This window comes from Pongo abelii, chromosome X (genome assembly GCF_028885655.2).
Source record: "Pongo abelii isolate AG06213 chromosome X, NHGRI_mPonAbe1-v2.0_pri, whole genome shotgun sequence".
Lineage (NCBI taxonomy): Eukaryota > Metazoa > Chordata > Mammalia > Primates > Hominidae > Pongo > Pongo abelii.
In genome coordinates this window covers 154295896-154318462 of record NC_072008.2, presented here as the reverse complement: position 1 = coordinate 154318462, position 22567 = coordinate 154295896, and the positions used below count along the sequence as shown (strand labels likewise).

Sequence of the window (22567 nt, the reverse complement as noted above, 5' to 3'; positions counted from 1 at the left end):
AGTGCAGACAGAGATATGTGACTTGTGCAGTCAAACAGGGCCCCACACTTGGGGAGCTCCATGCTTGGTTTAATGTTTTGCTATCATCATTTTGAAATACATGAATTTTGAATGAGAGATCTTGTATTTTCATTTCACAAATTATGTTGCCCCCCCACCCCCATCCCCGCTCTGGTGTGAGGTCTAATAGATGAGAAACTGAATGATAGGGTGAGGAGACAGAAAGAGCAGTGGCTAACTGTATCAGTTTCTAAAGGATTTTGCTGAGGCTTCAAGTTGAGGGTCTACCTATGCCACTGTCTTTCTGGGTGTTGGCCTCAAACAGACCTGAGTTTGTATCCTGGCTCTGCCACATACTAGTTGGTGAACTTGAGCATGTCAGTAAACTTCTCGTTGCCTCAGTTTACTCATCTGCAAAATGCTGATATTTATTTTGAAGTGTTATGAGGATTAAATGAAGTCACATGTGAAGTGCTTAATACAATGCAAAACAAATAGTTTGTTACATGTCTTCCATTGTTTATTTTTATTGCTTACAATTTTAAATTTAATATCACTACTTTGTTTTCAGGATATTTATTTTTGCTAATAACTTTCTTAATAGCAAATATGGTCAACTTTCCATTTATAACTATGGTACAGTTCCCTTTTTAAATAAATATATTAATGTAAAAAAGTAAGGTAGCTTAAAGGAAAATATGAATGACTGGTATCATTAAGATAGCCAAGTATTTTGACTGAACAGGAAAAATGCCCACCTAGTGAAATTTTTTCATTTTTTCGACAAGATAACTGAAGCCTAAAGAGGTAAAATGACTCATCAATGGTCACACAGCAAGTTAGTGTGAACAATCAGGGCAACCTAGATCTCTTGATTCCTAGCTTAGGGCTCCTCCAACTACACCACACGTACACAGGGTTAAAGCAAAAGCTAGCCTCATGCTCAGTTAGGTACACAGCAGGCAGCCAGACTTTCTACGTGTAATGCCTCATTCACTCCCCAAGGATATCAGTTAAATAAAGTATTCTAATATAATGATACAGAAACTAGTTACTGAGATTTGTCCATGCAGCTAAGGCAATTTGAAAATATTACCTACTAGTCCATCTTTATTTCTCATTTTTTAAATTTCCCTGAAAAGGATGAGCAATTAGAACTGACTGAATAGGTTACAGATTATTGGTGGAATCAAACTCCCAGTCCACAGTTTGCTTCTCTCCTCATCCTGTATGCCACTGGTCTGTACGTCTTCTGCATAAATATAACTTGAAAGGCAATGTGGCTTGGGAATGCAAATGACAACACAAACTGGAGGTATATCCCAGAGTTACCTCAGGTCACTCAACTTCAATTCCTCTCAGTAGCATTAAATCTAAGAGAACTCACTAGGGTCTGTCTAGAAATGAGAAAGGGAATTTTAATGTCAGAACCATATGTTTTGCTTTCGCTATAATTCTACAGGACCATGGACAATTATTTTACCTTCTGATGTATATTAGTTTTCTAGGGCTGTTGTAACAACATACCACAAACTGGGTGGCTTAAAACAGAAATTTATTGTCTCACACCTCTGGAGGCTAGAAGTCCAAAATCAAGGTGTTAGTAGGGCTGGTTCCTTCTGAGGATTGTGAGGAAAGGCCTCTCCTTGGCTTGCAGATTGAAATAGTCTTTCCTGTATGGGTGTCTGTCTCTGTGTCCAAGTTTCCCCTTTTTATAAGGACATCATTCATAGTGGATTAAAATACACTCCAGATGACCTCATTTTAACTTGATTATCTCTATGAAGACCTTATCTCCAAACAAGATCACAAATAAGGTATTGGGGTTATAATTGCAACTGTTTTTGGTGAAGGGACACGATTCAACCCATAACAAGTGCATTTTGTTACGTTAATTAAGTGAAATAATTTTAAATGCAAATTAAATTCAATTCATACAGTCACATATTACCTCCTGAGAATCTGGGAAATCTAACAATATAAAGAATGATTCATAGATTATTTTAGGAGAAAACATGTTAGACCTATAATGGAAAAAGTACTCCTGGAAATAAAGAAATCACACTGAATTAGACAGTATTCTTTTTTGTGTGGGAGTTCTACTCAAAATAGAAATAGAAAATGGAGAACTCACTGACTAAGAAAAAATACACAATTGTTTTGTTTTTCAGCTTACTTTTTTAGAGGATAAGAAGACTTTTAGTATTGTACTATTACAAATACAGTAATTCAGAAATACTTTGGTGTTTTAGATAAACAGTAGAAAAAAACCTGAATAATTTGTAGTAATATTATGATTTGTAAATGATCATTAAAAATATCTTAACATTTTTTCAAAGAACAGAAATCACATTTTCTAACTTATTTCAAATAATTGATAAAACACAGCATATACTTTATTTAACTTCGAATTTCATTCCTCACAAAAACCTAGAAACCCATGTAGTTGTGACATAGTGTACAGAAGTCTCTATTCTTTTTAGTTGTGATGCCACTGCCCAATCTTTGCCTCCCTCTTTGACTGTGGGTGGACCTTGGTTGAGAAGACGGAAAACCTCTAGGGAGAGCAGGGAGAAAGAAGCCATTGGGATTAGAGGTGGGGATGCTGAAGTCTTTGGGCTTGGGTCTGGAGCTCAAAGGCAGGAGACTGTGGGAAATCTAAGGCCTTTGTGCAGATGAGAACATAAAATACGTTTGTGAGGGGGTTGGGAGAAAAGGCACGCCATTGTGGGTAATACTGAGAAAGCTGTTTTGAGAAAACCATCTGAGACTTAGGAAGGTTATGGAAGGAAAGAAGGTTGTAGGAAAAGGAAAAGCAGTTCAGGTTGGGAGAATCTGGAGGAGGAGGGAAAGACTTTGAGTGAAGCAAGTGAGGCAGAAAGACCATTAAGTGGAAGGAAGAAAAGAAGGCTTTGGGGGAAGAAGTGGAAAGTATCTTTCGGTGGTGAAGGAAGGAAAACCTGAGTGGGGAGAAGAACTTTCGGAGAGCTGAAAGTAGGCTTCTGAGAGGGAGTGAGTGAAGGCCTGGAGGAGGGTAAATAAAGAGGTAAGGGAAGGAATTTGAGGGAGAGGGGAAGGCCTTAGTGAAGGTAGCTTAGAGAGGGAGAGGATGATATAAGGTAAAAGAAGAGAAGTAAGGGACTGAAGACTGTAAGAGAGGAGAAAAGGGCTCTGTGAGATAAGGAATGAAAAGCTTTTGAGAAAAGGCCTGTGAAGTGATCAAAGGACAGTCATTGTAGGGAGGTGAGAAATGAAAGGACCTTGATTGAAGAACAAGAAAAACTTCTGGAATGGTGATGAAGGAGGGAAGGCATTTGTGAGGGTAAAAGAAGGAAGGCCTTTGTGATGATAAGTGAAGGAGGGAAGTTTTTTGGGAAAGGAGGTGAGAAAGTTAGGGTTTTGTGAGGGGACTTGAGGGAAGGAGGCATTTGAGCAGGGAGGGAAGTCAATTGTGAGGGTAAAGAAAGCAGGAAAGGTAAGCATGAAAGAAGATTAGGTCTTTGTGAAGGGAGGTGAAAGAGGTTAGAATTTTGTTAGGGGAAAGCATGGAAAGAAGATTTTGGTAGAGGAGAAGATGGAGGGTATACCTTTGTGAGGAGAGATCAGGGAGGTTGGAACTATATAAGCAAAGGTGAGGCAGGGAATGTACTGGTGAGAGAAGAAAGGACTATGAAGAGGAGATGAAGGTGGTTATTATTTCACGAGGGAGGTGAAAGAAGAAAGGCCCTTGTGAGAGGAGATGAGGGAGGAAGGTCTTTGTGAAGGAAGACAAGGAATTTTAGTGGAGAGTTGAGGAATTAAAGGCCTCCACGACTGAGGTGAGAAAAGTAAGCACTTTTTCAGAAGAAGTGTGGTAGGAAGCCTTTAGAGAGAGATAAAGGAAGGCATTCGTGAGTGAACACGCAGGAGGGTAGGACTCTGTGATGGAAGGTGAGTAAAGGAAGGCTTTCATGAGGGGAAATGAGCAAGGAAAGACTTTTGTGAAGGGAGGTGATTGAAGAAATGTGTGTGGTGAAGTAAGGGAAGTTAGCAAGTGAGGTTAGGGGTGGAAAAGCTTTAAGAGAGGAGATGATGGAGGTTAGTGGTTTGAGTGGTGCGGTGAAGAAGGTTAGTCCCATGTGATGGAGGTACTGAAAAGAAGGCCTTGGGAGAGATGAGGGAGGAAAGTCATCTACGAGAGAAAGTCATTTCTGAAAGGAGGGAAAGGAAATGTAGTACTTTGTGAAGGGAGGTTAAGGAGGGAAGACCTTTCAAAGAATACCTATAACAAGTAAAGAGATTGAAACACTAAACAAAACCTCCCTTGCAACAGAGAAATTATACTTAATAATAATTTGTTTTATATTTCAAAGTAGCTAGAAGAGAAGAATTGGGATGTTCCCAACCCAAAGATAAATTTTTGAGGTAATGGATATCTCAATTACCTGGATTTGATCACTACACATTGTATATACATATTAAAATATCACATATACCCCAAAAATACATACAACTATGATATATCAATATAAAAATACAAAAACAGGGGCATCTGCTGGCAAGATGGCCGAAAAGGAACAGCTCTGGTCTGCAGCTCCCAGCAAGACCAATGCAGAAGTTGGGTGATTTCTGCATTTCCAACTGAGGTACCCTGCTCATCTCATTGGGACTGGTTAGGCAGTGGGTGAAGCCCACGGAGGGTGAGTAGAAGCAGGGTGAGGTGTCGCCTTACCTGGGAAGTGCAAGGAGCGGAGGCATTCCTTTCCCAGCCAAGCGAAGCTGTGACAGACTGTGCTATCTGGCCCAGATACTATGCTTTTCCTATGGTTTTTGCAGTCCACAGACCAGGAGATTCCCTCATGTGCCTACACCACCAGGGCCCTGGGTTTCAAGCACAAAACTGGCAGCTGTTCAGACAGACACGGAGCTAGCTGCAGGAGTTTGTTTTTTTTTCTTAGCCCAGTGGCACCTGGAACCCCAGTGAGACAGAACTGTTCACTCCCCTGGAAAGGGGGCTGAAGCCAGGGAGCCAAGCCAGTGGGTCCAACTCCCACAGAGCCCAGGAAGCTAAGAATGACTTGCTTGAAATTCTCCCTGCCAACAAGAGCAGTCTGAAGTCGACCTGGGACAATTGAGCTTGGTGTGGGGAGGGACATCCGCCATTACTGAGGCTTGAGTAGGCAGCTTTCCCCTGACTGTGCTAAGGACTGGGTGGAACTCAACACAGTGTGGCAAAGCAGCTGTGGCCAGACAGCCTCTCTAGATTCCTCTTCACTGGGCAGGGCATCTCTGAAAGAAAGGCAGCAACCCCAGTCAAGGGCTTAAAGATATAACTCCCATCTCACTGGGACAGAGCACCTGAGGAAAGGGGCGGCTGTCGGCACAGCTTCAGCAGACTTAAACGTTCCTGCCTGCCACCTCTGAAGAGAGCAGTGGACCCTGACAAGGAGGGTTCTACAAGCACAGCATTCGAGCTCTGCTAAGGGACAGACTGCATGCTCAAATGGGTCCCTGACCCCTGTGCCTCCTGACTGGGAGAGACCTCCCAACAGAGGTTGACAGGCGCCTCATACAGGAGAGCTCTGGCTGGCATCAGGCTGGTGTCTTTCTGAGATGAAGCTTCCAGAGAAAGGAGCAGAAAGCAATCTTTGCTGTTCTGCAGCCTCCACTGGTGATAACCAGGAAAACAGGGTCTGGGGTGAACCTCCAGCAAACTAGAGCAGACCTGCCACAGAGGGGCCTGACTGTTAGAAGAAAACCTAACAGACAGAAAGCAGTAACATCAACATCAGCAAAAAGAACCCCCACACAGAAATCCCATCCAAAGGTCTTCAGCCTCAAAGATCAAAGGTAGATAAATCCACAAAAATGAGAAAAAACCAGTGCAAAAGTGCTGAAAATTCCAAAAACCAGAATGCCTCTTCGCCTCCAAATGATCACAACTCCTCTCCGGCAAGGGCAGAAAACCGGATAGAGAATGAGTTTGACAAAGTAGGCTTCGGAAGGTGGGTAATAACAAACTCCTCCGAGCTAAAGGAGCATGTTCTAATCTAATGCCAGGAAGCTAAGAATCTTGACAAAAGGTTACAGGAACTGCTAATTAGAATAACCAGTTTAGAGAAGAACATAAATGAACTGATGGAGCTGAAAAACACAGCACGAGAACTTCGTGAAGCATACACAAGTATCAATAGCCAAATCAATCGAGAAGAAGAAAGGATATTAGGGATTGAAGATCAACTTAATGAAATAAGGCGTGAAGACAAGATTAGAGAAAAAAGATTGAAAAGGAATGAACAAAGCCTCCAAGAAATATGGGACTATGTGAAAAGACAAAACCTACGTTTGATTGAGGTCCCTGAAAGTGACAGGGAGAATGGAACAAAGTTGGAAAACACTTCAGCGTGTTATCCAGGAGAACTTCCCCTAACCTAGCAAGACAAGCCAACATTCAAATTCAGGAAATAGAGAGAACACCACAAAGATACTCCTCAAGAAGAGCAACCCCAAGGCACATAATCGTCAGATTCACCAAGGTTGAAATCAAGGAAAAAATGTTAAGAGCAGCAAGACAGAAAGGTCAGGTTACCTACAAAGGGAAGCCCATCAGACTAACAGCAGATCTGTCTGCAGAAACCCTACAAGCCAGTGGGGGCCAATATTTAATATTCTTAAAGAAAAGAATTTTCAACCCAGAATTTCACATCCAGCCAAACTAAGCTTCATAAGCGAAGGAGAAATAAAATCCTTACAGACAAGCAAATGCTAAGGGATTTTGTCACCACCAGGCCTGCCTTACAACAGTACCTGAAGGAAGCACTAAATATGGAAAGGAAAAACCAGTACCAGCCACTGCAAAAACACGCCAAAATATAAAGACCAATGACACTATGAAGAAACTGCATCAACTAATGTGCAAAATAAACAGCTAGCATCATGATGACAGGATCAAATTCACACACAACAATATTAACCTTAAATGTAAATGGGCTAAATGCCCCAATTAAAATACAGAGACTGGCAAATTGGATAGAGCCAAGACCCATTGGTGTCCTGTATTCAGGAGACCTATCTCACATGCAAAGACATACACAGTCTCAAAATAAAGGGATGGAGAAATTTTACCAAGCAAATGGAAAGAAAAAAAAAAAAGCAATCCTAGTCTCTGATAAAACAAATTTAAACCAAAAAAGACAAAGAAGGGCATTACATAATGGTAAAGGGAATCAATGCAAAAAGAAGAGCTAATTATCCTAAATACATATGCACCCAATACAGGAGCACTCAGATTCATAAAACAAATTCCTAGAGACCTACAAAAAGACAGACACCCACACAATAATAGTGGGAGAGTTTAACAACCCACTGTCAATATTAGACAGATCAATGAGACAGAAAATTAACAAGGATATTCAGGACTTGAACTCAGCTCTGGACCAAGCAGACCTAACAGACATCTATAGAAGACTCTACCCCAAATCAACAGAATATACATTCTTCTCAGCACAACAAAATAATAAGAGCTATTTATGACAAACCCATAGCCAACATCATACTGAATGAGCAAAAGCTGGAAGCATTCCCTTTGAAAACCGGCACAAGACAAGGATGCCCTCTCTCACCACTCCTATTCAACATAGTATTGGAAGTTCTGGCCAAAGCAATCATGCCAGAGAAAGAAATAAAGTCTATTCAAATAGGAAGAGAGGAAGTCAAATTGTCTCTGTTTGCAGAAGACATGATTTTATATATTTAGAAAACCCCATCGTCTCAGCCCCAAAACTCCTTAAGCTGATAAACAACTTCAGCAAAGTCTCAGGATACAAAATCAATGTGCAAAAATAACAAGCATTCCTATACACCAAGAATAGACAAGCAGAGAGCCAAATCATGAGTGAACTCCCATTCACAATTGTTACAAAGAAAATAGAATACTTAGGAATACAACTTACAAGGGACATGAAGGACCTCTTTAAGGAGAACGACAAACCATTGCTCAAGGAAATAAGAGACGACACAAACAAACGGAAAAAAAATTCCATGCTCATGGATAAGAAGAATCAGTATTGTGAAAATGGCCATACTGACCAAAGTAATTTACAGACTCATTGCTATTCTCATCAAGATACCATCGGCTTTCTTCACAGAACTAGAAAATACTACTTTAAATTTCATATGGAACCAAAAAAGAGCCCATGTAACCAAGACAATCCTAAGCAAAAAGAACAAAGCTGAAGGCATCACATTACCTGACTTCAAACTATACTACAAGACTACAGTAACCAAAACAGCATAGTACTGGTACCAAAACAGATATATAGAACAATGGAACAGAACAGAGGCCTCAGAAATAACACCCCACCTCTACAACCATCTGATCATTGACAAACCTGACAAAAACAAGCAATGGGGAAAGGATTCCCTATTTAATAAACGGTGTTGGGAAAACTGGCTAGCCATATGCAGGAAACAGAAACTGGACCCCTTCCTTACACCTTATGCAAAAGTAAACTCAAGATGGATTAAAGACTTAAACATAAGACCTAAAACCATAAAAACCCTGGAAGAAAATCTAGGCAATACCATTCAGGACAGAGGCATGGGCAAAGACCTCATGACTAAAACACCAAAAGCAATGGCAACAAAAGCCAAAATTGACAAATGGGATCTAATTAAACTAAAGAGCTTCTGCTCAGCAAAAGAAACTATCATCAGAGTGAACAGGCAACCTATAGAATGGGAGAAAATTTTTGCAATCTATCCATCTGACAAAGGTCTAATAACCAGAATCTACAAGGAGCTTAAACAAATTTACAAGAAATAAATAAACAACCCCATTAAAAAGTGGGTGAAGGATATAACAGACACTTCTCAAAAGAAGACATTTATGAGGCCAACAAACATATGAAAAAAAGCTCATCATCACTGGTCATTAGAGAAATGCAAATAAAAACCACAATGAGATACCATCTCAAGCCAGTTAGAATGGCAATCATTAAAATGTATGGAAACAACAGATGCTGGTGAGGATGTGAAGAAATAGAAACACTTTTACACTGTTGGTGGGAGTGTAAATTAGTTCAACCATTGTGGAAGACAGTGTGGCAATTCCTCAAGGATCTAGAACCAGAAATACCATTTGACCCAGCAATCCCATCACTGGGTATATACCCAAAGGATTATAAGTCATTCTACTATAAAGACACATGCACATGTATGTTTATTGCAGCACTATTTACAATAGCAAAGACTTGGAACCAACCCAAATGCCCATCAATGATAGACTGGATAAAGAAAATATGGCACATATACACCATGGAATACTATGCAGCCATAAAAAAGAAAGAGTTCATGTCCTTTGCAGGGACATGGATGAAGTTGGGAACCATCATCCTCAGCAAACTAACACAGGGACAGAAAACTAAACACCGCATGTTCTCACTCATAAGTGGGAGTTGAACAATGAGAAGACATGGACACAGGAAGGGGAGCATCACACACCAGGGCCTGTCGGGGGGTTGGGGGAAAGGGGAGGGAGAGCATTCAGACAAATACCACTTAAAACCTAGTTGACAGGTTGATAGGTGCAGCAAACCACCATGGCACATGTATACCTATGTAACAAACCTGCACGTTCTTCACATGTATCCCATAACTTTTTTAAAGTAAAAATAAAATCGAAAACAAAATGTTTCAACAAAAAAAAATCTAGGAACAGATGGCTTCACTGGTAATTTCTACCAAATATTTAAAGAAGAATTAACATCAATCATTCTCAAAATCTTCCAGCAACAATACTTCTTAACTCATTCTAGGAGTTCAGTAGTAACATGATCCCAAGGGCTGGCAAAGACACCACAAGAAAACTGCAGACCAATATCGCTTATGAATATAGATAACAAAATTCTCCTACAAAATACTAGCAAACCAAATGCAACAGCATATTACAAGGATTATACACAATGACTATAAAGTGGGGTTCATCCCACTAATCTAAAGATGGTTGAACATAAGAAAATCAGTCAACATAATACACAAAGGGAAACAATTTCATATCTCAGTTGATGCAAAAAAAAGCACCTGACAAAATCTAAAACCCTGTCGTAATAAAATCACTCAGCAATCTAGGAACAGAATGAATCTTACTTAACATGATGAAAAGCTGATGAACAGATAACATTATAATCGATGTTGAAAAACCAAAAGCTTCCTCTAAAACACGGATGCCTACTTTCATCACTGCTATTCAGTATTGTACTGGAAGTTCTAGCAAGAGCAATTAAGCAATAAGGAGAAATAAATGGCATGAAAATCAGAAAGTAAAAAGTAAAACTCTCTCTATTTACAGATAACAGGATTCTATATCTAGAATATCCAAAAAGTCCACAAAATCTTACTAGAGCTAATAAATGAATTTCACAATTTTACAGGGTACGAGACCAACAGGTAAAAATCAGCTGTGTTTCTATACACCACCAAAGAACAATATGAAAAGAAAAAGGAAACCATTCCATTTGCAATAGCATACAAAAGAATAAAATATCTAAAAATAAATTTAACCAAGGAAGTTAAAGACTTGTAAACTGAAAACTACAAAACATTACTGAAATAAATTAAAGAAGACATTAATAAATGGAATGACATTTTGTGGTCACAGATTGGAATACCTAATATTGTTAAGATGGCAGTACTTCCAAAGTGATCTACAGATTCAATGCCAACTCTATCAACATTCCAATGGCCTTTTTGCTGAAACGGAAAAGCTGACTCTCAAATTTACATAGAGTTGTTAGTGGCCATGAATATGCAAAACAGTATGGATAAAGAACGAAAATGATGGACTCACACATTCCAATTTCTAAACTTGCTATAAAGCTACAGTAATCAAAAGAATGTGGTACCAGCATAGAGATAGACACGTAGACCAGAATAAAATTGAGAGTCCAGAACTAAATCTATAAATCTATAATCAACTGATTTTTCAGAAGGCTGCCAAGAGGAAAAAATCATCTCTTCAACAAGTGGTGCTGGAACAAGTGGTTATCCACACGCAAAAGAATGAAGTTGGACCCTTAACATACACCATATGCAAAAATCAACTAAAAATGGATCAACAATCTGAATATGAGAGTTAAAACCATAAAACTCTTAGAAGCAAACCTGGGAGTAATCGTGATGACCTTGGATCTGGCAATGGATTCTTAGATATGACTCCAAAACACAAGCAACCAAAGACAAAATAGATAAATTGAACTTTCTCAAAATTAAAAACATTTTTACATCAAAGGACATTATCAAGAAAGTGAAAAGACTACCCACAGAATGGGAGGAAACATTTGCAAATCAGGTATCTGATAAGGGTCCAGTATCCAGAATATATAAAGAATTCTTGAAGCTCAACAGCAAAACCACAAACAATCCAATTAAAAATGGTCAAATAATTGAAAAGACATTTCTCCAAAGATGTACGAATGGCCAACAAGCATATAAAACATGCTCAACGTCATTAGGCATTAGGAAAATATAAATCAAAACCATAATGAGATACTATTTCACTCCTACTATAATGGCTATAATTTATAACAAGGGGGACAGATAACATATATTGGTGAAATTGAAACCTTCAAACATTGTTAGTGGAGATGTAAAACGGTTCAACCACTTTGTAAAACAGTGTGGGACTTCCTCAAAAAGATCAATGGAGTTCCCATATGACCCAGCAATTCTACTCCTAGAGAATTCAAAACATGTCTACACAACAACTTGTAAACAAATGCTCACAGCAGTATTGTTCATAATAGGCCCAAAGTGGAAACAACCCAAATTCGGTAAATTTCAAAAACTAGATAAAAATATAGTATATCCCTACAATGGAATACTAGTCAGCCATAAAAAGGAATGAAGTACCCTTATGGACTGGGGAATTGGGAGTAACTGGTTCATGGGTATGGGTTTTAATTTGGGGTGGTTAAAATATTTTGGAACTACATGGGGTGACGGTTGCACAACATTTCCAGGAACTAAATCCCTTTAATTGTTCACTATAAAATAGTTAATTTTACGTTATATGAATTTCACCTCAATTTTTTTTCATTTTTTTGAGATGGAGCCTCGCTCTGTCGCACAAGCTGCAGTGTAGTGGCCCGATCTCGGCTCACTGCAAGCTCCGCCTCCCGGGTCCACGCCATTCTCCTACCTCAGCCTCCCAAGTAGCTGGGAATACAGGCGCCTGCCACCACACCTGGCTAATTTTTTTGTATTTTTAGTACAGACGGGGTTTCACCGTGTTAACCAGGATGGTCTCGATCTCCAGACCTCGTGATCCACCTGCCTCGGCCTCCCAAAGTGCTGGGATTACAGGCATGAGCCATCGCGCCTGGCCATTTTTTTTTTTTTTTTTTTTTTTTTGAGGCGGAGTCTCGCTCTGTCGCCCAGGCTGGAGTGCAGTGGTGCGATCTCAGCTCACTGCAACATCCGCCTCCCGGGTTCAAACAATTCTCCTACCTCAGCCTCCCAAGTAGCTGGGACTACAGGTGCATGCCACCACGCCCAGCTAATTTTTTTGTATTTTAGTAGAGACGGGGTTTCACCTTGTTGCCCAGGCTGGTCTTGAACTCCTGAGCTCAGGCAATCTGCCCGCCTCGGCCTCCCAAAGTATTGGGATTACAGGCGTGAGCCACTGCGCCCGGTCCTTTTTTTTTTTTCTTTTTAGACGGAGTCTCACTCTCTCACCAGGCTCACTGCAACCTCTACCTCCCGAATTCAAGCGATTCTCCTGCCTCAGCCTCCCCGATTAACTGGCATTACAGGCGTGCACCACCATGCCCGGCTAATTTTTGTATTTTTAGTAGGGATGAGGGTTTCACCATGTTGGCCAGGCTGGTCTTGGACTCCTGACCTCAAGTGATCCACCTGCCTCGGCCTCCTAAAGTGCTGGGATTACTGATGTGAGCCACCATGCCTTGTCCTCAATTTTTAAAAAGGGGCGACAAGGGAGGTTAGTATTTTGTGGCAGGAAGTGAGGAAGGGAAGGCTTTTGTTAGGGGAAGTCGGGGAGGGAAAGTCTTTTATAAGTGAGTTTAGGCAGGAAAGACTTCCTGCGGCCAGGCGAGAGAGGGCAGAACTTTGTAAAGACTGCTGAGGATACAGCCATAAAGGCCTTTGGGAGGAGAGAGGACAGGAAGGGGCAGGAAGGCCTGTGGTTGGTGCCGGTGCATTGCCACACCCCGCCCCCTCTCCCTCCCCCTCCCCCTCCCCCTCCCCCAGCATTTCTCTGCCTGGCCTGAGCCAGCACTCACCGGAGCACAGGCAGTAGCACACGAACAGCAGGATCCAAATGGAGAGCATGAGCATCCCCAAGGGTTTGCTGACCCGCATCTTTAGAGATTCCCGCCATCCTGGCTGAGGCCTGTCAGCCATGGCGGCCTCGTATCCAGGATGGCTGCTCTCGGGATTCGACCCAGTTGCCGCCAGCTCATAAGTTGCCGGCTCTAAGTGAGCCACACCCATGGCACGGCAACTTGTCCTATTCCTCCCCCTCGCTTGCCTCCCATGTGAAGGCATGGCTCCGGGTGCCACCTTGCTGAGATGCTACCTCACTGCCCAACGGTCCGGCAGTCCGTGGCCCAAAAGCTTCCGGGGCAGTCCGTGGCCCAGAAGCTTCCGGGGCAGTCCGTGGCCCAGAAGCTTCCGGGGCAGTCCGTGGCCCAGAAGCTTCCGGGGCAGTCCGTGGCCCAGAAGCTTCCGGGGCAGTCCGTGGCCCAGAAGCTTCCGGGGCAGTCCGTGACTCAGAAGCCAATGGGGCAGTGACCCTCGCGTGGCATATGCCAACTCTGGCGAGGCCTGAAACTGATTCCTTCACGATGACGTCTTCTGCTTCATTCCACAGGCCCAGACCCTTATAACCACGTGGCCAGTGGTTGCTGCACCCCCACACTCCCACTCAAAGCCTGGCACATAGGTGCTTGCTAAATGCTTGTGGAACAAGTGAACGGGGCTTCAGGCCTGCACCAGTGGCATGACTGCTTGTCATAGATCAACAAAAAGGAATAACTCGGATTTGACTCCAACCTTAGCCGTTAATTCCTCCTCATTCCTAGATTGCACACTGTAGTGTATGGTCACTACAGTTCGTCATTACAGCGCTCACGACAGCAGCTGCTAGCCAAATGTGGCTATTTAAATGCAAATTTCAATTACTTAAAATTAAATGAAATTAAGAAAACAGTTCCTCAATCACAGTAGCCACATTAACAAGTGCTCAATAGTCGCATGTGGCTTATGGCTGCCATCCTGGACACTGGCAATATGGATTTTTTTTCTTTGGTTTTTTTTTTTTTTTTTTTTTTTTTTTGAGACGGTGTCTTGCTGTCTCCCAGGCTGGAGTGCAGTGGCGCGATCTCGGCTCACTGCAAGCTCCGCCTCCCAGGTTCACGCCATTCTCCTGCCTCAGCTTCTGGAATAGCTGGGATTACAGGCGCGTGCCACCACGCCTGGCCAGTTTTTGTATTTTTAGTAGAGATAAGGTTTCACCATGTTGGCCAGGCTGGTCTCGAACTCCTGACCTCTGGTGATGTGCCCGCCTCGGCCTCCCGAAGTGCTGGGATTACAGGTGTGAGTCACCGTGTCCGGCTGGAGCATTTTCATCATGGCAAAAAGTTGTTTTGGGCAGTATTGAATTTGAAGAGTGACTAGTGAATACCGTAGATATTCAATAGATTGTTACACTTTAGTAGAAGCTTTACGTGTTAGACAAAATGCTATTTGCCTTATGAAACCTTAAAACTGAGTTACAAATAAATAAAACAATACGATAACATGAGAACAAATGATGTGTGACGAACACTGAAAAGTGACTAAAATCATTTACGTTTTATTGCCAAAATTACCACCCATGAACTGGGTGGCTCTAAGTAAATGCCTTCCTCCCACTAGGCCTTGGTGCCTCATGTGTAAAATGGAAGGGTTGGACATTGTTTCTAGACCCCATTTTGGCTCTAAAATCTGACCCTTGGGCAAAATCCCATTATCTTCCTTGGTTTGGGCACACCAGCAAAAGGACTGTGTAGGTACTGCTTCCATAACTGTTAGCTTACCACATTCTAGTTTACAAAGGATATGAAAACCACCCCAACTGCATTTCCATCCTTATTCGTAATTATATTATACGCACTTTCCGTTTCTACTAATTTTATTCTATTGTTATTTCCAGTGTTCCTAAGCATCCCACAGAGGAAGGGAGAAGCAAGGTTTCCTATTCCAATATTTCTTGAAACTTAGCACACTCCATCCATCCCTGCCCCATGCCCAAGAGCCATTCATAATGCTGTTTAGTTTATCAAAGAGTCTAACAGGAAAAGAACCCACTTTCCTTCTATATTTTTTTAAATTCTTATTTTGGCTTCAGCTTTTCCAAAACGAATTTGATGAGAGGATTCTTATCACACAAAACATTTATTAATAGCTTCTGAAACTACTGCTTTCAACTGTGAGGAGCTGTGAAGTATCTGAGATTTTACTCTTCTTTCAAGTAACAAGGTAACTAGTTGCAGTTTTATAGATGCTGGCAGAAGATGCAAGACTACTGAGTCAGACAAAGGACAAAAGCTCTCCTGAGACATACAGAAACTCAACAAATCCATGGAAAATTGTCTCCCAATAGCAGCGTTGTTCATGTCATAGCACAGGTGGAAAATTTCATATGACCAGACACCGCACAGCCACCCTGAGGTCTCAGATCAAGCTGGAGCACGCAATTGGGAATTCAGCTCTTTGCCACCTCACAGGTTGAGCTCTATTTGCCTTAGTTTCCCCCCTTCACCAATTATGGGCTGTGGATAGCCCGATTTGTGAAGATACCATCCAGCTCTGGCATGCTATGACTCATACTTGACTGTAGCATTTGAGATTGCTGCAAACCCGTGAGGCATGGCAGTTCTACTACAATGCAATCCACGTTATACCATTAGAAACCCAAATTACTAACAGCAACTCAAGGGACAAAATCCCTAAGATTACATCTCAGCACTTCCTGGTTTACACAACACTAATTAGAGATTCAGGCCACACACACACACATACACACACACAAGCCATGTGAAGTGTCCATTTTACAGATTATCAGATGTAAATTTAAAATCCTGCACTGGCTTTCCTCTTTTGTCCTATACCCTCAAGGGAGCTAAATTTGATACTAAACAACTCAGACCTAATTAGAGAGAAAAATGTGTTGCATGGTCATGAATACAAGAATTGCTTCATGAGATGGTGCACACCACTGCTCAGAATGTAACTACTGTTCTTGTGGAAAACAGAATTGACACTATTTTTTTTTCACATCTCACCACAGACATGAAAAGATGCCTGAGCTCAAGTAATCACAGGAATATAAGTTAAATCAATAATGAGATTTTTCACACTGATCAGATTAGCAAAACTAAATAAATATCCACACGAATATATACAAATAGGACTTTGGTCATTGTAGGTGGGGTTACAAATGGGTACAACCACTTTGGTGATTTTTTTTTTTTTGAGAGACAGAGTCTCGCTCTGTTGCCCAGGCTGGAGTGCAGCGCACAATCTCAGCTCACTGAAACCTCCGCCTCCCGGTTACAAGCAATTCTCCTGCCTCAGCATCTCAAGTAGCTGGGACTACAGGTGTGTGCCACTACACCAGGCTAACTTTGTATTTTTTAGTAGAGAAGGGGTTTCACTATATGTTGGCCAGACTGATCTCGAACTCCTGACCTTAGGTAATCTGCCAGTCTCGGCCTCCCGAAGTGCTGGGATTACAGGCATGAGCCACTGCCACTGCGCGTGGCCCACTTTGGTGAGTTTTTGACAACACATTGTAAAGTTAAATATTCACATATTCTGTGACCTAGGAATTCCACTTTTAGGTATCTACCCTTTCACCCATGTGTACAAGGGGACATGTACAACAATGTTCATTGTTATAGTGGAAATAACATAAATGATGTCTCAGTAGGGTAATAAAAGCAAACTAGTTCATTCCTATAATGTACAACATTTAATGATCATCAGGATCAGTTGCCTTAGCCAAGGTAGTAATTATCTTTTTTTTTTTTTTTTCTGGTTTGCCTACCAGCATGAGGTGGCAGTCCCAGCTTCTAATTGAGGGGAATCGTTGTTGTGTTCCCTGAAAGCAATATTGAATAATAATAAGCTTCTAATTCTAAAATAGCAGAAACCAAAGTTGTGAGAATAGGAAGCAAAACACAAAATTTTTTGTAGGTGGATCATGAGGTGTCAATCTTGCCATCATCCCTTGGTTCTCAGCCCCATGTGTTCTGGTTATGGAGGAAAAAACACCATATGTTGATCACCAGTCCTTGTTCAGCATGTACAGCACATTCCTGCAAGATGGTATCCCAGACTCACAGGGTGTTTTTTCCTAGGCCATGTCATAAGTACATCTATAAGAGGTGACTTCATCGTTTTATTAGGCTGATTTCTTCTAGGTGAGTTGGCATGTGGCAAAACCAGTGAAGCCAACAGGCTTCATTTCATTGCTGTACTTAGATCAGGGTAATGTGAGTTCCTTTGATAGAAGCAATGTTGTGTGAGATACAATAGTGCTGTGTAAGGTATTCAATAAATCTACAGATGGTAGGGCTAGCCGAGGTATGGTAAACAGGAAAACAAATCCAATTTGGAGTTACAATCTATTCAAGTTAAGAAAAAAGTCACTGTCCAGTTTGTAATAAAAGGGGTCCAAAGCAATCAAACTGTCCCAAGATGGCTCGTTGGTACCCATAGGATATTATACCATATCAGGGGCCCAGGGCTAATGGCTGCTGCTGGTAAATTGGGCATCCAAGCAGTAGTAAGTTTTGGTGAGAAGAAATTCATATTATTGAGTCCAGGCATATTTTCATCTCTGTCCCCAAGGCCACTTTGTATATGAGCTCATCCATCAAGCACCAGAGTGGTAGAGAGAGTCTGATTGATATCCACTGAATGGGCATTAAGCCCATCTGACTATTTAGCAGCTCTCCTACAAAGAGAACCTTTTGATAAATATTCATATGCAAGACATACATTCTAGATCAATTCACATACTTCTTGCTCAAATTTCCTTGCTCCAAACTTGCTCCAAACTTGCAATACTCGAAACTTGCTTCTTCCAAGACCCTGACCATCCAGCCGCAACATTAGTCTCTGCCATGATTCAGTATAGATCCTTGCCACAGCCTTTCTCTTCTTCCTGGCAAATAAGACAAGTTCCAGACGAAGAGGACAACCAAATATATGACTCAAAGTTCTGCCCAACAGGTTCCCTTCCCCGTCGTCCTACAGATCACCTGTGAGTGGGGCCGTAATGACACAGCAATCTACTTACTCCTGAGAGAGAATCATTCTGTTCTCTTTCTCTGATCATTGTTGTTTCTGGATGAGCTGAAGCCATCTTGCTGCCGGTATAAGGACGAAGTCAATATGGAATATGGCAGAAGAGAGGGACAGGAAGAACCTGAATACCTAATGGTATCATTGAGCTACCCCAAAACTTGACCCATTGTGGAACTTCCAGTTTGTAAGATAATATATTTCCTAATAGTTTTAACCACTTTGAGTTAGTGTTTCCGTTTCTGACAGCCAAATGCTTTCTAACTAATATACTTGTCCAATCCATCTCTCTTGTGCACGACTTGATCGCCTAGTCAAAATTCAATGCTCTCAGGAGAAAATACCCCAAGTTTGAATAACACATAGGCATAGCTATATATACAGAGAGATCCACGTAAGTATTTGTTGAGTGAATGGATGGATAAAGGAATAAATGTTTTTAACAGCTATTGCTCTAAGCAAAATCCCCTGTTCTTTGCCTACTATCTGTATCAGTCAGGGTTTAGTTGCAGATAACTAGAATAGTTAGTTAGAATACATAACTAGATAGTTTAAGCAAAGAGGAATTTTTATATGGGGAATTTGTTTATTACACAATTATAGGAAGGACTGGAGGAGGAGGCTCAGCTGGGCTTCCAGGAAAAATTTCTAGAACAACACAATAGGAAACCAGTGACATATCAAGGCCAGGGCAATGGGAGCATTTCCTTGGTTGCAGGCAGTGAGGAAGTGCACTGTCTCTAGAGAAGGAAGAAGAAGAAAGCCAATTATAATTCGGTCTGCTTTGTTATTATCACCATGTCAACAATTCTAAATCATGTCAGTGGGAACACGCTCTTCTCTGAAAACAAAATCATTTGTTGAGCTATATTCGAAACAAATTGCTGAGACTACTGTTGAGTTGCAATAATAGATAAGCATACTTCAAATCAGCACATTTAAATTACATCTCTTTTCATCAACATTGTATTCTAAATGGAAGTTAATTTGGAGAACCTCCAGTTATACATGCAATCCCCAGGTTTCCTGGACCTAACTATACATTTCTGTTTTGAGAGAAAGTTCATCACAGTTTAAAATCCACTCAAGCTTCCTTCAGGTACAGTTACTTGATGTTTCTAACACTTGTGATGCTAAACATTCCTCTGTTGAAACAATAGCACAGTTATTGTAAATATGAAGACCAAAAAACCTGAGTTTCTTCAGTTCTGTCATTCTATGATACCACTTGAAGTTTTTATTTGTGTTTAAAATTTACGGTGAAACTGTGTGACAACTGTGAGGTATAGTGCAAATGTTGTTATACTGTAATTCTATTGCTATTATTCATTAGGGCAACAGAACAATATGCAGATGTTTGTTCCCATTTTTGTTAAAAAATTATAATGTAATTAAATATTAACCAGTTGCTTTCTTAAGACTTAATATTGTTTGCTTCTTTGTTTATTCTTACGCCTTTTTGTTGAGGTAAAATATACATATAGAATTTGTCACCTTTATATCTTTAAGTGTACAGTTTAGTGGCAATAAATATATTTATATTCTTTTTTTTTTCCTTTCACCTCCCTCTCCCCTCAAACTTCCTGACTTCCGGTAACCACTGTTCTAGTCTATCTCCATGAGATTCACTTTTATAATTTCCACATGAGTAAGAACATGTGATATGTGTTGCTTTTTACTTAGTTTATTTCACTTAACATAATGACTTCCAATTCCACTTATGTTGCTGCAAATGACCAGATTTCATCCTATTTTAGGGCTGAATAATATTCCTTCCTGTATATATGCCACATTTTCTTTATCCATTCATCCTTTGTTGGGAAATTAGGTTGATTCCATATTTTGGCTATTGTGAATACTGCTGCAATAAACATGGGAGTGCAGGTATCCTTTCAATATATTGATTTCCTTTTTATTGTTGGATACATACCAAGTAGTAGAATGGCTGGATCACATGGTATTCTATGTTTAGTTTTTTTGAGGAACCTCCATACTGTTAGTGGCTATACTAATTTACATTCCTACCAACAGTGTGTGAGGATTCACCTTTCTTCTCATCCTCACCAGCATCTGCTAGGGCCTGTCTTTTTGACACAGGCCATTTTAAATGTGGTGAGATGATATCTCACTGTGGTTTTGATTTGCATTTCTCTAATGATTTGCAATTCTCTAATCATTGGTAATGTCGAACATTTTTTCCATATACCTGTTGACCATTTTTATGTATTATTTTGAGAAATGTCTATATAGATCTTTTGCCTTTTTTTTTTTTTTTTTTTTTTTTTTTGAGACGGAGTTTCACTCTTGTTTCCCAGGCTGGAGTGCAATGGTGCGATCTCGGCTCATCGCAACCTCTGCCTCCCAGGTTCAAACGATTCTCCTGCCTCAGCCTCCCGAATAGCTGGGATTATAGGCATGTGCCACCACCCTTGCTAATTTTGTGTTTTTAGTAGAGACGGGGTTTCTCAATGTTGGTCAGTCTGGTCTCGAACTCCCGACCTCAGGTGATCCGCCCGCCTCGGCCTCCTAAAGTGCTGGGATTACAGGCATGAGCCAGCGCACCTGGCTCTTTTGCCCATTTTTAAATCAGATTATTTGGGACTTTTTTGCTATTGAGTATTTTGAACTCCTTATGTACTCTGGTTTTCAATCCCTTGTTAGATGGATAGTTTGCAAATATTTTCTTCCATCTGTGGATTGTCTCTTCAATTTGTTGATAGGTTTTCTTTACTGTGCAGAAGCTTTTTAATCTGATGTGATCCGATTTATCTACATTTACTTTGTTGCCTGTGCTTTTGAGGTCTTACACAAAAAAATATTTGCCCACACCAATGTCATGGGACATTTCCCCAGTGTTTCCTTCTAGTAGTTTCATAGTTTGAGGTCTTAGATTCAAGTATTTTATCCACTTTGATTTTATTTTTATGTAGGGTGAGAGATAGGGGTATAGATTCATTCTTCTGCATATAGTTATCCAGACTGTCCAGCACCACTTATTGAAAAGACTGTCCTTTCCCCACTGGATGTTCTTCATGCTTTTGTTGAAGATGAGTGGGCTATAAATGAATGGATTTATATCTGGGTTCTCTATTTTTTTATTGTACTTTAAGTTCTAGGGTACATATGCACAATGTGCAGGTTTGTTACATATGTATACATGTGCTGTGTTGGTTTGCTGTATCCATTAACTCGTCATTTACATTAGGTATTTCTCCTAATGCTATCCCTCACCCAACCGCCCACTCCATGACAGACCCCAGTGTATGATGTTCCCCACGCTGTGTCCAAGTGTTTTCATTGTTCAGATCCCACCTATGAGTGAGAACATGTGGTGTTTGGTTTTCTGTCCTTGTGATAGTTTGCTCTGAATGATGGTTTCCAGCTTCATCCATATCCCTGCAAAGGACATGAACTCATCATTTTTTATGGCTGCATAGTATTCCATGATGTATATGTGCCACATTTTCTTTATCCAGTCTATCACTGATGGACATTTGGGTTGGTTCCAAGTCTTTGCTATTGTGAATAGTGCCACAATAAACATATGTGTGCATGTGTCTTTATAGTAGCATGATTTATAATCCTTTGGGTATATACCCAGTAATGGGATCGGGGGGTCAAATGGTGTTTCTAGTTCTAGATCCTTGAGGAATCACCACACTGTCTTCCACAATGCTTGAACTAGTTTACACTACCACCAATAGTGTAAAAGTGTTCCTGTTTCTCCACATCCTCTTCAGCTCCTGTTGTTTCCTGACTTTTTAATGATCGCCATTCTAATTGGTGTGAGATGGTATCTCATTGTGGTTTTGATCTGCATTTTTCTGATGAGCAGTGATGATGAGCATTTTTTCTTGTGTCTGTTGGCTGCATAAATGTCTTCTTTTGAGAAGTGTCTGTTCATATCCTTTGCCCACTTTTTGATGGGGTTGTTTGATTTTTTCATGTAAATTTGTTTAAATTCTTTGTAGATTCTGGATATTAGCCCTTTGTCAGATGGGTAGATTGCAAAAATTTTCTCCCATTCTGTAGGTTGCCTGTTCACTCTAATGGTAGTTTCTTTTGCTGGGCAGAAGCTCTTTAGTTTAATTAGATCCCATTTGTCTATTTTGGCTTTTGTTGCCATTGCTTTTGGTGTTTTAGTCATGAAGTCCTTGCCCATGTGTATGTCCTGAATGGTATTGCCTAAGTTTTCTTCTAGGGTTTTTATGGTTTTAGG

At 40.8% G+C, this 22567-nt stretch overlaps 1 protein-coding gene across 2 annotated transcripts in view; it reads right to left on the bottom strand.

Moving 5' to 3' along the window:
- Window positions 1-13606, bottom strand: part of FMR1NB (FMR1 neighbor) — a 46908-nt gene extending 33302 nt beyond the window's left edge. The window contains exon 1 of one of the 2 annotated variants that reach the window (XM_054545160.1): window positions 13278-13606. In XM_054545160.1, coding sequence (XP_054401135.1) covers window positions 13278-13542 — 265 coding nt within the window. In that variant the 5' untranslated portion in view covers window positions 13543-13606. The remainder of the gene's footprint in view (window positions 1-13277) is intronic. The other variant, XM_002832214.3, reaches the window with a different exon arrangement.
- Window positions 13607-22567: the final 8961 nt, after the last annotated feature.